This window comes from Clavelina lepadiformis, chromosome 5 (genome assembly GCF_947623445.1).
Source record: "Clavelina lepadiformis chromosome 5, kaClaLepa1.1, whole genome shotgun sequence".
NCBI lineage: Eukaryota > Metazoa > Chordata > Ascidiacea > Aplousobranchia > Clavelinidae > Clavelina > Clavelina lepadiformis.
In genome coordinates this window covers 16,899,638-16,916,546 of record NC_135244.1, presented here as the reverse complement: position 1 = coordinate 16,916,546, position 16,909 = coordinate 16,899,638, and the positions used below count along the sequence as shown (strand labels likewise).

Here is a 16,909-nt window from a genome sequence, read left to right as displayed (position 1 = left end):
ACTTATACCAAAATTAAATGCAAAATTTGGTTTGTTGACCACCATGACGTGTATTTAATCCGCATGAAATTCAGCCCCAGGTGTGATACGGGAATCGAACTTAATGCCAGACGATCACCATCGGAGTAAACCACAGTCTTTGTTAGAAAGAAAGTAGGCCATGTTAATCAACTGACAACTTATGGCGAATTAATCTATACCACAATTACATGGTGGTCGTATTGATAACTGAATTTAAAGCGATTTTAGTTTATGTACAAACTAACCTTAAATCTGTGCGCTAAGAGGTAGACATGGGCACAATTGGGAATATGTTGTTAACCATGACACTCTTTACGTGGTGTTTAAGTCTTTACATGACACTCTTTATTGGTGTTTAAACTACCGGTAACCATCAAATGGATTAATAAACATTATAATAACGGTAACATGTCTTTAAAGATGCGGGTATGCAGCTGAACCAGCTTATTGTGAGCTGCAGCCCAAACCTTTTTATCTATAAGGCTACAGCAGAGAAAGGTTTGCCTTGGTTGGTTGATTTTATCATTTTAAACACGAACAATTTCCACAACTTTGGTTAACTTTTTATTGAAGTTTTTAGCCAAATCGGAGAGGTAGGCAACTATAAACATCCACAAAATCAATTAATAGAAAGGTGTAAAACATTCAAATAAGTGATTCTAATGTAACATTGGTGATTTTGTGTTTTTGTATAATAAATTCCGACACTAAAACGCACAAAAACGAAGGCAATGTTACTTGGCAGTTTAACGTAATGTTAGTATCAAAAAGTGTAACTTCCGCAAAACAATACAATACCACATATGAACTGCTTGTTCTAATGAGTATTTACATTAAAACACTAATTTTGGAAATTAATTTCGGTCAAAAATCTTTTTTGTCGACAAACAATTCAACCAGACATTTCACGAATTACTTCAACATCAGCTGAGGAAAATGGTTGCAAGTTTACATGTACGGGCACAAGCCACAAATAGACAAACGGAATGCGATAGACATACACATATTAGAAAAAACTTTCAACGCAAATCGCCATAAAATTAGACTTTGATTAAACAGCACGTTTGTTGCAGGCGCAGAGCACTCTAGGTACCTCTTTAAGGTATAGGTAAAATATGTCTGAAATATACTTAAAGGCACTCTCGAAAATCCTGAGTGATTAAAAGTGTCTACACTGTAAAACAAGGCTTTTTTGCAAGCCGATTTCAATAACTTAACCGAGCATTGGTGTAAGGTAAGATACTTGGTTTTGATAAAGATAACGCTATCAAATAAAAGTAAATGATGTCATTTTTTAGTTTAAGCCAAATTTCCAATGAAATTAAAACAAACTACTACACACGACAAGGTATTGTCAGGAAAATTTGACATAATTAATCGATTGGCGACTTAAAAATGTAACGCAAGATGTACAAAATAAGCAAACACAATTATCAAGCGACTTTAACATACCGCAAGCTCGTAACAAAATAAATTGTTTCATAGAATTAGTTGATTAAGAAATACTCACAATGAAATGATGCCACTGCAAGGTTGTGTAAAAAAGCGCATCATAATAAAAGATGAAAAGACGGCACTAAAGCATTGTTTTGATATGAACAGACATATGAACAATATAAAAAAACAAAAAGTTTAAAGAGTAGTCTCGGCCCTCTCGTTGTTGAAAACATCGTCATCATTAGCATCGGGGGCCTTACTAGTCGTCGAATTTCGTTGTGCGAGTTTTGAACCGTCGAGTTCGCACCTAGATGCTTTTCTCGATGGTACATGGAAGGACGAAGAGAGCACGTCACTGGCGGTTAAATAACTGTGGCTTTTGTGCGAGGTTTGAGCTGGCGTGTTATTACTTGATATCCCGTGAAGCGACATATCCATCTCCGCGTCTTTCAAGACGGTGGTGCTGTTCACTGCGGTTACTGCAGCTGGATTCTTATCCCGGTTAGGGTCATGACTTCTCAATTGACCTGGCTTCCTCCGAGATCCTGACGATCTTCTTCTGTTTGAACCCATTCTGGAGGATTGGGCTTTATTATTCTGCTGAGAGGACCTGCGCTTATAGTTCGAAGCGAGGTTGGGATTTCTGCTCAATCTTGGTGGCTTCGATTCCTCCTTCTTGCGACTTGGGGAAGAGATAAGCAAGGGTCGGTAATTTTGCTCTAGATCGATCCCGTTGTTAAACTTCTCGTTCATGTCCGCTTTCTTGTATTCTACTCAACATAAGTTCATTGAAAAAGCTTCCTTAAAATGTGTACTAAGCGGCACTGCGTGTATGTACAATTGTACAGTGTAGAAGTTGCATAAGGTGCTAGTGCAACGCTATATACAATTATGTATTGTTTTACCTAATATACGGTATGCAATCATCTGTGAATTGCACATTGCTGAGGTGAAAAAACGTTTTTTTTTAATTCTATTTTCATTCGTATATATTTCTTGTAATGACCCTTACTGGCCAGAAGCATTTTCGGGAATTTTACACTTTTTCTTCATCTCCCGATTTTGAGTTAAAAAAATCCATTTTAGGTAAGAATTGTAAAAAATCGCTACATGTGAGGTTATATTTTCGTATTCAATACTACGCTTTCCTTTCAGGCAAAATCAACAAGGCGCTGCATTTTGAAAACTCACCGTTTATAGCAAGGTTGTCATTATAAGCATCGTCCTTGCCGTACTGGTCCACTACCAAGGGGGTGGTTTCGTTGCGATCTTTTTCCCTGCTCCCATCCTTCTCATCATTACTGGTGAGCGGATCCTGAGCGTACTCCCGGAGCACGGTGAGTTTGCGCTGACGATTTCGCTTTGCTTCCAGATTTTTGCGAATCTTTTGGTATCTGGAAAAAATGAATAACAATTGTCATCTTGTTTAAAGCTGTTGCTGAAAGTTACTGTTTTTCTTAAGTTCTGTTTTATGAAGCAAGGATGCATACAAAGTAAATTACTTATGAAACAAAGCGCTGTTGTCTATCTTCGGTTGAGCAGTCTGCATTACAACAGGTATGGTGTGCATCTTCATCTGCGTTTCGTCAAAACTGTGTTCAGTCATGCTCGAGTCATGGCGGTGCTGCTGCAAGAAAATGCTGACGTCATGTTTGTGGAGCAAAGTTATGTTTTGTCGCCATTATGGTATTTTCAAAACAGTTGTAAAAATAACTTGAAATATTCAGATGATTCTCAAAACATGAACAAAAATACTTTTAATGTGAATATGAAAGTATCGCTTGCTCTATGAAAACAAATGCTCTCCGCGTTTTTCGTATAAGCTGTGTTTTCAGTATAATTTTACGGACAAATCCTTCGAATAATGCCGCAGAATTTTGTTATAACACATAACACTGCAAAAGACACCTACTTGTAGATTTGTTATTTTAATTGGCTTGGAACCATCTATGGTGTAATGGTGTCTGTAAAACTGGTGATCACTATGGCGATGGTGGCAATTTCCATACGAATCGATTTTATTACTGTGTTGGTGTCCGGTCGAATAAAGCCTGTTGCAACCAGTCGTCTGCAAGCAAAGACGAAAATCATTGGAAAACAACCTGGTCAATTTGGATGGTGAACGGGGAAAGACAATGCAATGCTCGAATCGCACTCAAACAACAACTGAGCTGCCCTTGAGCAGCAGTTGACGTACACTTGAGTGACATTCTCTCTAATGATAGTAACGGCACCTACCGTAGAAGCATTAGTAGACCTTGTCTTGCCCTTGTGCCTGTTGTCACTTCGCGAAGGTTCCTTGTAGCTCGACACGTCATCTCCACTACACATGCTGTTCACGATGAAGTAGTTTTCGTTAAAGTGATTCGATGTTTTCATTTGAGCTTCGTGTGATAAGTTTGACGATGTTACGTCTCCACCGGTAGTATGCAAAACTGTTTCCAATGTATTGCCTTCCGTGACTGCGAAATTATTTATTACTGAAATTATATGGAATAGCAACCGGCACACAAGCTATGAATGATCAGATAAAAGCACTTGGTTAACATTTCTTTGATCAACAGGCTACCTAGTGGAAATTGGCTACCACGAATAAATCCTTACCACTCGCAGCATTGTCCCGTTTTGATTTGTTTGAGCTTTTGAAGTTCGTAATTACGTCAATGTCATTGCTACGACAGTCGTTGTCGTTGGATATCGTTCTTTGTCTTTTCCTTTGGCAGAAAGACTTCCAATTAGCCACCACGTCCCTACGCGTGAGTAAATGTTGCAGAGAGACAAAGACACCCATGGCTGATGAAAAAGCGGCAAAAAGACAAGAGAACACGATACTCAAGTCAACAGCGTGGGTAGATTTCTCAGTAAAATCCTGTGCAGAACACGTACATATTGATCATTAAGTGGACTAAGTATCTTAATCTTTGAAAAAATACCGACACCTGAATACTACAATACACATTAATCGTTGCTCCTTGTAAAAAAATTAAAACCTTTCCTTTAAAATGCAAAAAATTTCTAATTAAGGGAGTATCTTTCGATAGACACTGCAGCAATGTGTTCGTTTATACAAGTTATATACACTATACAGTTTATATACCTTGTATATCTGGTAGTCGAATCTTTCATCCATCGCATTTCCATAAGTATCCGGTTGCAATTGAGGAGCTGCCACGGACAAGGCGGCGAACACCCATGTTGCCACGAAAAAGAAAAGAAGCAATGACACACCGCGAAGTCGCGTCCGAAAATTATGCTCGTTGTCAATCTAACAATGAGGGTAACTTTGAAACATAAAACGTAAAACGCTAATGCAAAGCATTAATATAAGGGCAACTATTTTCAACCTTTAAGTGAAATAATCGACAGGTATCGCATACCATATCATATGCCATTATGAAACGCACGTGATGGGGTATTGCGACCGTTTTAAACGCGGTTTGGAATACGGACAGATGCATAACGCATAAACAATGAACACAAACCTCCTTCGGGAGTGGGCCAAGCAGACAAGGGTCATTGAGGGTGTTACCGTTGTACGTTGAATCCCGATATCTAAGAGGAGTGCCTTCGTCGCTGACGGTATTGAAGAAGAGAAACGAGTAAGTATTAACGATCATTCAAAAAATGGATGGGTTCGTTGTATTTAGGTAACCGCAGTCAAGTTGGCATTATAAAACTTCGCTGAACTTAAAACAACAGACATAGAAAAGTTCAAAATTACTCACATGTCAGCATCATTTCCATACAAATGTTTATGCTGTGTATTGAGTTCACTGGTGGGAGCACAGTTCAAAGTAGCGAGAATACGCAGAAGCACAAGAATGCAACCGATCGTCATTAATGCCGCAGGTGCGTAAAAAGCATACAAGCTGGTCTCCCAAGATAGCCAACAACTGCAAAAAACTCGGCATAAATACCACCTTATACTTATAATTTACGAACAGGTATATAGTTTAGCGAAGTAGAAAATTGTTCTTTCTTCAGATCTACTTACTATTTCTTTTCATCTCCGTTGTAATTCTCTATTTTGGCAGCAGCAGTGATGCCGCAGATTATTATGGGGATGCCAGAACCGAGTAAGTAAAATCTTAACAAAGAAACGTAAGTATGCTTATGACTGCATTGTAAGAAAAAAGAGCGGAAATTGACACATAAAAAAGTAGTTAAATCTATGGTTACATCATACAAAAGATGATTGAAAGAGTCATTAAGTAATTTAAGGCTTACAAAATATCAAACTGGATCTTCAAAATAAAGATTTAGCACCACAAACCCTACCTTAGCATGGGACGCTGGGGCTTGGGTTCAAGGGTGGGCGGTTGCTGGGAAAGTAGCATTTCCTTGCTGATGTTTCGAGCCGAAAGAAGAATCCATAATAATACAGAAAGTGAAGCATAATGCAGCGATATGCCGGCACTATAGCAGAAAACCTGAATCAAAACGTAATAAATAGTCTAAAGCGGTTAATTGCTATACCCAACCTTTAATTAAGAGAGCACTATTTCATTGCTTTAGTTATCATAAACATATATTTTAACTGCTAGCTGAATACGCAGTACTTTCCGCTCCAACCGCATGAAAGACTTAAATTTGAAAGCAGAGTTCGTGGAAGAGCTATGTTACCTTTTCATCGACCCTCCATACGCCAATAGCAAATGCGATCACGCCAAGCAGAATATGGAAACATGTGTTGATGACCATGTGACGAGCGTCTCGCGATATGACCAGACTGTGAAAACAAGTGTAAGGTTTGTTTGCTGGTATTTTCACTGCATTTGATTTAGGCGGTTAACGTTTATTTTGCAACAGTGTAGATATAAAGGAAGTATTTCTTCAACAATGAACTGAACAGAAAGGGGAAAAACAAAGTATATAGAACAGATATAATGGTATATAGTGATAATGGTAGAATAAAAGAGACAATTTAGACAAAACTATAAACATACTGTACAGCAGATAAAACAACTTATATAGACATATGCTGTACCGAAATGTAGATTTTAAAAAGTTGAGAAAAAACGTTTTAATTTTAGTTTTTAAAGTATTAGTATTAGGAAAGAAACACCACCCACTTAGCAAACGTGATGTAGGTAAAAATGATCATGATGAGAGCGACAGTTAAAAGACCTGATCCCACAAAGACAGTGGGATGAAGAAGTTGAACAGGACTCGCTGCTTCTCCAACATCGCTCTTTTTATTGATGTTCTGCAGAAATAGTTGATTAAATTACTTGAATATCAAATAAGAATATGTGATGTTGTCTTTTTTACATGGGCACTGTACATTCTTTCAGTTGGCTCTATTTACACGACTGAATTTATTTTTGATGTTCCAGCAAAAGATATCTGGATTTTTGCATTTGCAAAAAAAACTTCAACTATTTGAAAACACAAAGACTATTTTTAAAGTATAACATTATATGAAACAAAATACTTTTAGCGCTGAAATACCCAAAGTACAAAAACAAGGTGCTACCTTAATAATTGCAAAAGTACCCAAAGCTGAACACTCCACAATTGTAATGTTTTCCATTCTCTGCTGCTTGCTGCTTCGATTAAACCGACAAAAGCCATTGCTTTGTAACCATTTTTCCCCATTCCACATCGCAACATAATGCTGCTTATCCCTAGGTGGCCAATACACTAAACAAGCATAGTTCATTAGATGAAAGCTACAGTTCCATGTATACAGTAATCACAATGATCGAACTACTACAACTTTTATGCAAAATAATTTGAATTTGTGTTGTTCAAGGGACTTGTAGATTTACCTATTTCTTTTGTTTGAAATAACATCACAATTGGTTTTGTCAAATTAAACTTCTCATTAACATCAGTTGTTACTGAATAGACGTTTGAAATGATGACATGCTTTTCAGGCAAATATTCATCACTAAGTTTTTCGTTGTCAAGTTGATCGTAATCTTTTGTATTATCTCTGTTGTCGTTATTGTAATCATCAATCTCTGATTGTTCTTTTTCAGGGTCAACATTTTTAGATGATTTTGCTTTCCAAGCAGAATATTCACCCAAAGTTATTGAATGTGCTTCAGATGACTGGAACAAGCTTCCTGTCCTAAAAGGTTAAAGATTATAAATATGAGTGTTCTGTTGAAAGAATGAAGAAATTTGGTTAAAACTTACCTATAAATTTTGACATAAATTTGGTGAACTTGATGATTTTTTAGATTAAACACGGTTGGCACTATGATGGCTGGTTGAGAGGCCTAAAATAAAACAAAATTGTAAAAGAATTATAAATAAACAATCCATTTCGCTTACAAAGGTATTGGTAACCTTTTTATAAATAATAACTCTATTGATTCAGCAAGTACCAGAGCAAAGGATAAATATCATCATAAATTTACATGTAATAAATGTTTGATGTTAACATGATTTGTAGTTTCAAACGTTGCAAGTTAGAATGATTTACACCTTATTTTTCTTTGCTTTGTTTAACTACTGGTTACAAAAAAATTAATACCAGTACATATTTGCACAAGCTATTTAAAACCAACAGCTGCTCTGTTCAGATTTATGGTATTCAAACCGCTGTTTGTTAGTGAAAATTTATGGTTGGGTTACCTCTGCCTGTTCAGACGAGATCAAAGAATAGATGGGTGTATTTGACCGGTAGGTGGTGGGTTTATTTGTATCACAATGAAGGAGCAAGTCTCTGCTGGAATGAGAGACATTGCAAAGCAAGACTTTCATCGAAGGTCGCTTTTGGTATGCTGTGATTGCCAGGTTTGCAGAGGTCTAAAAAGTAAACATAGATGAATTCTTGCAAATGATTGTCGTTCTTACATGACTAAACATGCCTTGACAAAAATCTTCCAAATTATCGCGCAGACTTTATCGATTTGTATGAGCATTCACACATACATGTATGTAAGTAAAGCTTTAAGCAATTTACCTTTACAAATGATGATACATTTTGCAGCATTTCTACAGTGAACCTTTGCACTATGTTTCTGATTTTATCACACGATTCAGCTGACAATTGTGATGCCATAGTGGCATTTGATGATGCGGTCAAAGAATGACTTGCCAGCTTTGTTAAAGCGTCACCAATTGGAATCTTTGCAAAACAGACATCAAACAATAAACCACTGGATTAAATAGAAGTATATCAGATAAGCATTTCTTTATATATATCAAAGGGTTTCTAGGCATCAAGGTTATGCTTGATTAATAATGGAATAATAGATTATTATAGCTGGAGCTGAATTATAGAAGCTTTTTCTCTGTTTGCCTTTCTGCTTGATGGCATGTTTCATACTTGATATATATAAGCTCTTGCAAACTATGCAGTGTTAATAACTGTAAAAAAAAACAACATACAAAATTTGAATTGACAAAAAACTGGTGACATTCATCCATGAGAGCAGCAATCATCTTAAGACCAATTGGTTCTTTGATTGGAATGTTACTTATAGTTTTAGTCATATCTGCACAATTTGTAATTGCATTGTTGGCAGATATATTTTGCCGAAGATCGTTCTGTAACGAAAAAATTAATAATTTCATCAAAAAAGCAGACAAGATCGAAACATCAACTATCAGTACACTTAAACCTTTACCTAGAATTAACATTATTCTATTGTCTATTAACTCAGCCCTTCAGTATAAAGCAGAATCCTTGTTGACATATATACGCCACCCTTTAAACTGTTAACCTGTAAGCAAGAAAAATCACTCCTCTTACCGCAATTATCCTTGCTAGATTATCTACATATTGACAACGGGAGTAATCTCCTTCAGACCACACACCATTGCTTAAACAAGATCGAGTAGCCAAATGTGGAAGGCTCCTGTCCTAAAATTAACAACTTTACTACTTACTTTACAAGCCACTTATTGAATAGATACTGGCACTTAAAGTTTATTGTGTCAGTATTTTTAAAATAGTCTTTAAATTGCATTACTCATATAACATTGCAAAGAGATATAACATATATATAGCATTTCTATTTTGCATTCACAGTTGGACAAAATTATTTTTTAACATAAAATAGAAATTGTGAGAATTTTACAGCATCACATCATTATGGTAATAATCACAGCATTATTAAATGGTTATACTTAAAAAGCAACTAACTGTGTTTTCCTGGTGGGTGCAGTTTTGAGTGAGAACGGCCCCTGATATGGCCTCAACCCACTGGAAAAAACCGTAGTCATTCGTAACATTGACACGATTGCAATAAGTGGCATTATTTTCAATTACAATAATATCCACTTGGTCTGACTTTCGTGAGACATTTGACTTGATAGTACATTTCCACAAGCCTACAACAAAAAAGGGCTTCAATGTACAGCTATAACCACTATATTATATATTTTAAGGAGATGGAACAACTTGGTTTGTTTACTTAAATCATAACACGATCTTCCAACTTAATGGAGTATTAGCTTTGCATAATTTTGTATAATAATGGTTTACAAAGGAGACGTGGGTAATATATCAGTACAATTTACTCACCAGATAGTCTTGCGGCGGCCTTAAGTTGAATGCTGCTAGATATGACTGTTCTATTGGGATGAAGAGTTGTATTCTGGAAAACTTCTGTTGATGAATCAAACTCCTGATCATAGAGTGTCCATTTCACCTACAAGTGGAAAATAACATTGAAACAACCTGAGCTGTAAAAATGAATCAATGTTAAACCAAAAAAGATACAGTAATCGTTGTGCAAGATAAAAGTACTAGTAGAACCATTCATTACCACCTGCCAATACATAACAATATAACTGTATGATCAAATTGAATTACAATACTGTCTGTGGTTGTTAATAAGATTGTGATACCTTAGATTCAACCAAGTCAGTACCCTCACAGTTCAGTATGACCTGATCATCTTCGAACACAACCTGTCGTTGGGATGGTTGAATTTGAAAATATGGAAGGTCATTGATAACATCTAAACATAAAATTTAAGTGTAAGCAAACGTTATCTAAAACCACTAATACAATAACACAGAAAACATAACCTTTTAACAAATGAAAGAAATTGAAAAATAAAATGCATTGCAAAAAGGAGTATGCTGAGAAGTGGGAAACAGATGAGACCAGTTGCAACAATAAATTTAAGTGTGAGGGCAGTGGAAGAAGCTTGTGTAAGTCTGACTGTAATAAACAAGTTTCATGATCAGATGATGAAAGACATCAACTGTTTATTAAAACAAAACAACATTATGCTGATCACTAAGTGATATTTGCAAATCTGTTATGATATGACATTGCTTTAAAATCGGCAGTCATTTTTAGCAAAGTCACACCTGCTTTCAAAGACTATCTATCAAAACACAAGAATGGAACAAAAAACCTAATGTTTGTTTTAACAACAAGCAGACAGATAGGCATTTGTGTTGACAGCCTTATCTTCATGCAATAAAGTTTGACATGAAGAATTTTAGTTACATCAAACATGATTGATGTAAATAATTGAGTAGTGCCGCTCAAACAGTTTTAGCTTGTGCCAAATCCAATGAATGCGCTTCACGCTGTTTAAAAGATTAAAGGTATATAGCCCTATTAAACCATATCATTTCTTGGCAAATTAACCGCAAATATTTACTTTTCAAATTTTGTTTGATGCTAAAATTGATGTCTTTGGTACAACAGGTAAAATTATAATGGAAAATACTCATTAAACCATTTTACACCTGTTTGCACTGAATAAAACAAAGACATTTATACACAAAACACTAATGTAAATGCTTAGGTAAATATGTTGCATATAAAGTCATTACAACAAGAGCAGTTGACATAGTTAGTTAAAAACAAGCAAAAAACTTTATCCAGTAAGCAAGATACAACCTGATATAGCCACGAGCACAACTCAACACACCATAAGTAAGCCAGTACAAAAATAACTACAAAGCGAAATACCGACAGGATAGTAAACAACCTTACATACCACAACTGAGATTATTTCGAAGTTTCCTTAGTGCTGTTCTATTTCCATCCTGATTAAGGGGCAAGTGGCATTTACCGGTTAATTTGATCTTGTTGGTCACGTTTGACCGATACCAAGCGACGAAACTGTCCATCAGGCAATTACATACCAGGTAGTCGGATGCAATGTCACTGCCAAAGTATAAACAAACATGTTGCCACTAATGTTTTTTGACTAGTTAAATTTTAGAACCATAATCAAAACTAACCTAGAAACATGTAACCATATATGTAGAAGAAACTAATAAAGTGAATTTATTTTTGCAATTCGTTAAAAAGGAAGCAATAAGGAAGTAATTAAGTTGATCACTTATTTATCGGTATAAAATAATTGACCATATTCATAATAGTTATAATTTCAATATGGATTTCCAGCAGGGATAGATATTATTGTGCTACCAAGGTTTTAAATAGCCTGAAGATTTGGCCAAAACTCAAAGTTTATCATTATACTGTTAGCTTATATAGTTATTGATCACAGCAAACCAATCTGGTTTTATCAGAGTCATAGATAAGTGAAGAGATACAGTAAACATAAAATTAACACACCAAAGCATTAATCACTGTAGGTGACATGTACAGGATACCAATTTGGCAAAGAAACACACATGAAAAAGTGATAATTTATCTGGTAATTTACGGAAACATTTTAAGAACTTTGATGACTCACAGTCGTTTAAGCAAATGTAAGTTTGTAAATGCATCACCGGTGATTATTGGAAACATATTGTAGTTTAAAATCCTGAAAATAAAATCAATGTTTAAAATCACTACAAAAGATATTTATGTGAATAAGTACTATTTTATGACATAGTGCATTTCACAAAAGAACTAATTTAAACTAAATAAAAACATGTTATATTAAACAAACTAGGTGATAGTAAGTGATAAACATTTTGAATGCTTAACATTATATTCATACAGAAAGTGTATCCACAGCATGTGCGTAATTATATACATAACATAAAGGATTTTACTGAAAACTATTCACGCAACCTATATATACAAAATCACATTATAAACGCCCAGCACACCTATAAAGACTTCTTGCTTAAGCCGTGTCAGAGGGAAATAAAATTTTCCTAATATTTCCTATGTCATTTATCATTTTTGCTATGATTGGCATTTTAAAATTCCTATAACGCTTTAAACTGGATTGATAAATTTGTCATAAACAAATATTTGGTGGAAAGAATTTAACTCACAGTCTTTGCAGGGATGGAAGGCCTGTAAACATTTCTTTGTTTATTCTTCCAAGGCTATTGGAGCTTAAATTTCTGCAAATATTTGGCTTGTAAACAATAATAAAACACCTTTTAACGACGACTAATTTCAAATTAAGTAATCGCTTTAAGAAAACTTTGTTAAGATGGAAAAAAGCACAAAAATAATGGTTTCCACTTCGACAAGAAAAGGCAGCTCTAATTACATGGTTGTCTGTTTCAAGACATCAAAACCAAGACCATAACACAAAAATAAACACATGAAGTTGTCTCTGTAAGCAAAGAAAGAGACCCTTAACATTTAAAGTTTGGGGCGAAAGGTTCACAATCAGACAATGGGGAAATGTGATTTTTTAATAAATAATATGAGGTATATATATGTGGATTTAAAAGTTAATACTCACAGAAATTTCAGATTCTGAAAATCAGCAAATGCACCTGGTGCTATATGACCTAACTGATTTTCACCCAGTAAACTGCAAATTATAAAAGCTTCTTTAAGATTTGTGCACAACAATAACAATTGAATAGTCAGTATTGGCAATTTTATGCGTTATACCACCACATAAAATAATATCTACATACTTATGAATATAAATAATATTTATCTATTTGCAGACGAGTCTAAATAACACAAATTAGGGATAAACTCAAGTATACCTAACAAATAACGATCCCTAAATTGTATATAAATGTGCTCTTACAGTTTAAGCGTGTTTTTCAGAGCAGGCAATGAACGAAAAAAACTCCGGGTTAGTTCTTCAATTCCATTGTTTGTTAAATCACTGAAAGAAAGAATAATATTTTAACAAAAGAACATCATTGATTGTTTAGGCAAAAAAAGTTGAATAAGCTCAACATTAATGATACAAATACGGCATATACACTGATTTAGCCTAGTCATAATTTTTCCAAAAGTATTTTGAGTATGTAGATCAGATTAATCATTCCTAATTTTTATTTCAAAAAAACTAAAGATTGTAATGATAAGGGCAGGATAAGAATTTGCTTTTATCATTACAATTGCAACCACATGGTATTTTACAGCAAATTCAAGTCTTCCTAAGTCAAACTAAAGATCGAGAAATATATATATATGTATATATATATATATGCATACTGATAATTACAGATGTCATAATAAATGGTATTTTGTTTAATATATATATATATATATATATACATATATACCAGAAGGTTTTAGACCCTTATATGCTGTATTAGTTTGAATATAAACCACAACTTATAGGCTCTATGAACACCTTTGTAAATGCGGCTTATATTATTTTTAACATCTTAGAACATTTTCCTAACCCAACAAAGTACATGTATCATAACTTTAAAACTTCAGGCAAACATATCCTTTAATCTAAATTTACCTGCAATTTGTTCTATCAACTTTCCTGCACATCTTTGGAACAAGATGTATGAATATATATCCTAATTATGATGAAATATAGGTTTGGTCGCTGCCTTACGTTTAATAACAATTCTTGCTGCTTTTTTCATTGGACTTTCTGTCATTTTTGTGCAACTTGCTCTCAAATAAATATGATAACGAATTTTATAGAAATCACCACTACTTACATTGAAATGATGTCAAGGCTAGGTTTCTTTGTGTGCAGAAATATATCTTGGTAGTTGGTGACCTGGTGACAGTAGGCACCTTTTCCTTTTTGTTTCTGAAACTGCAACAATATCAACATAGCTTTATACATTTGAATTGCCATTTGTATGAAACTACACTAACGGCATTTTCCATGAGCATAGTATTAAATATTATATACTTTCCAAATATCTAACGCTAAAATATTGCTTTGAAATTTAAAAATGCTTTGAACTTAAACAGCCTCCAAGAATGAATTAAGTTAAGTTGTGAGATATATCACTGCACTATGCATAATGATTTATATATATTGATAAAGATATGGCACATATGACGAATAAATGACTTAATACAAACTAAAAAAGCCGAAAACATAGCTGTTGTAGTCTAAAGTTTCTATGTAACCGCAAATTTTTGTTCACTCTTTAAAATACAGAGCTGACAAAATAAGAATGCTAGTGAAAACTTTTTTTAATATATAAATATATTGTTGAATGCAAAAAAGTTACCACCTTGGCCCAACTTTTGTGACAAACAATTGTAAAAGAGCAGAGTAATGTAGCCGATGTGTGCATGACATATATTACATGTGTAATGTAACCATACGAACCGTGACAGTCTGACATCCACATGCTGATGAATCCAAAAAGAAACATGACAAAACCGGATTGATGGAGAAAAGTACAAAAAAGAGACAAAACATCAATCGTATTATTCCCAAGAATTCCATTCAATTGCCTTTGGTTATATTTCTCATTAGACCAAGTGCAATCTTCCACATTTTGTTTGGCATTTATATGAATTAGCAGAACTGGTTTAGTGATACACTAATACGTATAAATGAAAAAAAACACCATTACTGTTCACTTAAACACGGCAAGATATAAAAGCTTAAACATTTTTAGTTCAATGTAAAACAATGATAACTTTAAAAAAGGTATAAAGCAGCTTATGGAGTTAAATGAAGACACTGAGTACAAGCCAATATAGTAGAATTTGCCTAAGTCACTACCTTAAGAGGAATGGAAAAAATTTGACTTAGGCAAACAACACAAAATCAAATTTTTTATTGCATATTTTGAGGTACTACATTTAGATTAAAAAAACTCTGTAAATAGTTTTTGGTAAAAACTTAATGCATGTCTAGATATTTTGATATTAATTTTGTACATAAACTAGCCTTTTAGCGTAAATCTACTAAACAGGCACTACCTCATACCTAACAGCCCTAAGCTGCTACAATCATAACCGGTTTGATGGTTTTCTGCAGAAGACAGAACACGACTCTCCATTCGATAGTAAAAGCAAAACTGCGCTTTTAAAACCGACATTTTCTATTCACTATAGCTAGTCTCTTCTCGTCGTCAAGTGTTTTAAAAGCCTGACTACTTATGTGAATTATTTTGGCCATACAAGCAAGAACGGTAGCGAGTTAAGCGAATTATTCCACTCATTGTAACCAAGAACAATGACAAATTAAACAAATAGACGAGTTAGGTTAAGATGACTGAGCCGAAATTGATACTACAGAAAACAATAGGCTTTCTGTGGGGACCAAGCGATAGGCAACGGCTTAGGTGAGTTCTACTGTAACACATTGCAAGTGAAAACTGATAAAATACCAGAATATTTTTGCCAAGGACAAAAATATTTTCCAGGCTGACAACAACATGTTTGCCAAGGCATAACTTCATATCTGACTGATATATCTGCTATATGTTTAGTGCTTATTTACAATAAAATTATATTTTCTAATACATATCACAATATAGGCCATTATAAAAGTACCAAGGAAAACGACAGTATACACCATTGATAATTGGAACATTATGTAAAAGTTTTAACAGCTTGCCTGCTGGGGCACTTGGCTGACTAATACTGGTAACATAATTTCACTTATAAATATATAATGAAGCAAATTGGTTGTGCAAAATCGTGTGTGCACAAACCAAACTTTTGGCGTGATGGCGTACACTGAAGCCTCATTTCTTGGTTTATTTACTATAAATTGGCATGATGAGTAAAATGTTCAAGATGCATTAACTTTCAGCTCTCCTAACCAGCAGGTGGCAACCACACAGGGCCGAAATTAGACCATGAGAGGCCGTAGGCTATTCCATTTGTGAGGCCTATACCCAGGGTTGCCATCGGTACATCTTAAACAGGAGAAAGCAACCAATGTTCCTAAAAAAAAAAATTAAAAAAAAGGCACTATCTACATGTTCGTAATTTTGGTATCTCTTTGGTACAAAATGGTATACTAAAGGTGTCAAAATTCCCTCAGTAGTTATGCATAGAAAATGGATTCTCTAAAGCAATTAAATCGACATCAATCCCAAACTTCGAAATTGAATTTCGAGGCCCCCTGGACTTTGAGGCCCTAGGCTTCAGCCTGCCTAGCCTATTGGTAAATCCGGCCTTGCAACCACAAACCTTTTACGTGCCGCAACCGCATAACCTAATTACAGTAAAAGAGGCACTTTCTTTAGTGGCCTAAATACTATATAAGCCTATTCGATTCACCATATTCACTGTTTCACTGGAAAAACATTTGTACATTGCTTGAAGTTATTTCTTGTTAACCTAACTAAATGTAATTAACATAGCCTATAATAGCCTAAACACAAATTGTTCCTCCTTCATTCTACACCTAATTTCAAGTAA

General features: G+C 34.6%; 1 protein-coding gene across 2 annotated transcripts; it reads right to left on the bottom strand.

Annotated features, from left to right (window-relative positions):
• Positions 1–562: 562 nt before the first annotated feature.
• LOC143459530 (adhesion G protein-coupled receptor A3-like) lies at positions 563–15,117 on the bottom strand. 2 transcript variants are annotated; one of them, XM_076956733.1, is made up of 30 exons: positions 14,856–15,117; positions 14,227–14,327; positions 13,344–13,424; positions 13,044–13,115; positions 12,622–12,693; positions 12,087–12,158; positions 11,379–11,548; positions 10,267–10,379; positions 9,941–10,067; positions 9,560–9,747; positions 9,167–9,277; positions 8,803–8,961; positions 8,375–8,539; positions 8,044–8,217; positions 7,603–7,685; positions 7,230–7,534; positions 6,935–7,101; positions 6,531–6,664; positions 6,082–6,187; positions 5,737–5,888; positions 5,453–5,545; positions 5,184–5,351; positions 4,941–5,031; positions 4,556–4,723; positions 4,063–4,327; positions 3,697–3,920; positions 3,371–3,526; positions 2,961–3,082; positions 2,650–2,852; positions 563–2,228 (listed from the first exon to the last, which is right to left on the bottom strand). In XM_076956733.1, exons 1-30 carry the CDS (start codon positions 14,973–14,975, stop codon positions 1,654–1,656), a joined length of 4,737 nt encoding a protein of 1,578 aa, XP_076812848.1. In that variant the 5' UTR covers positions 14,976–15,117; the 3' UTR covers positions 563–1,653. The 2 variants fall into 2 exon arrangements, with proteins under 2 accessions (XP_076812848.1, XP_076812847.1); XM_076956732.1 differs by having other exon boundaries at positions 2,961–3,085; positions 14,856–15,116.
• Between the last annotated feature and the right edge of the window lie 1,792 nt (positions 15,118–16,909).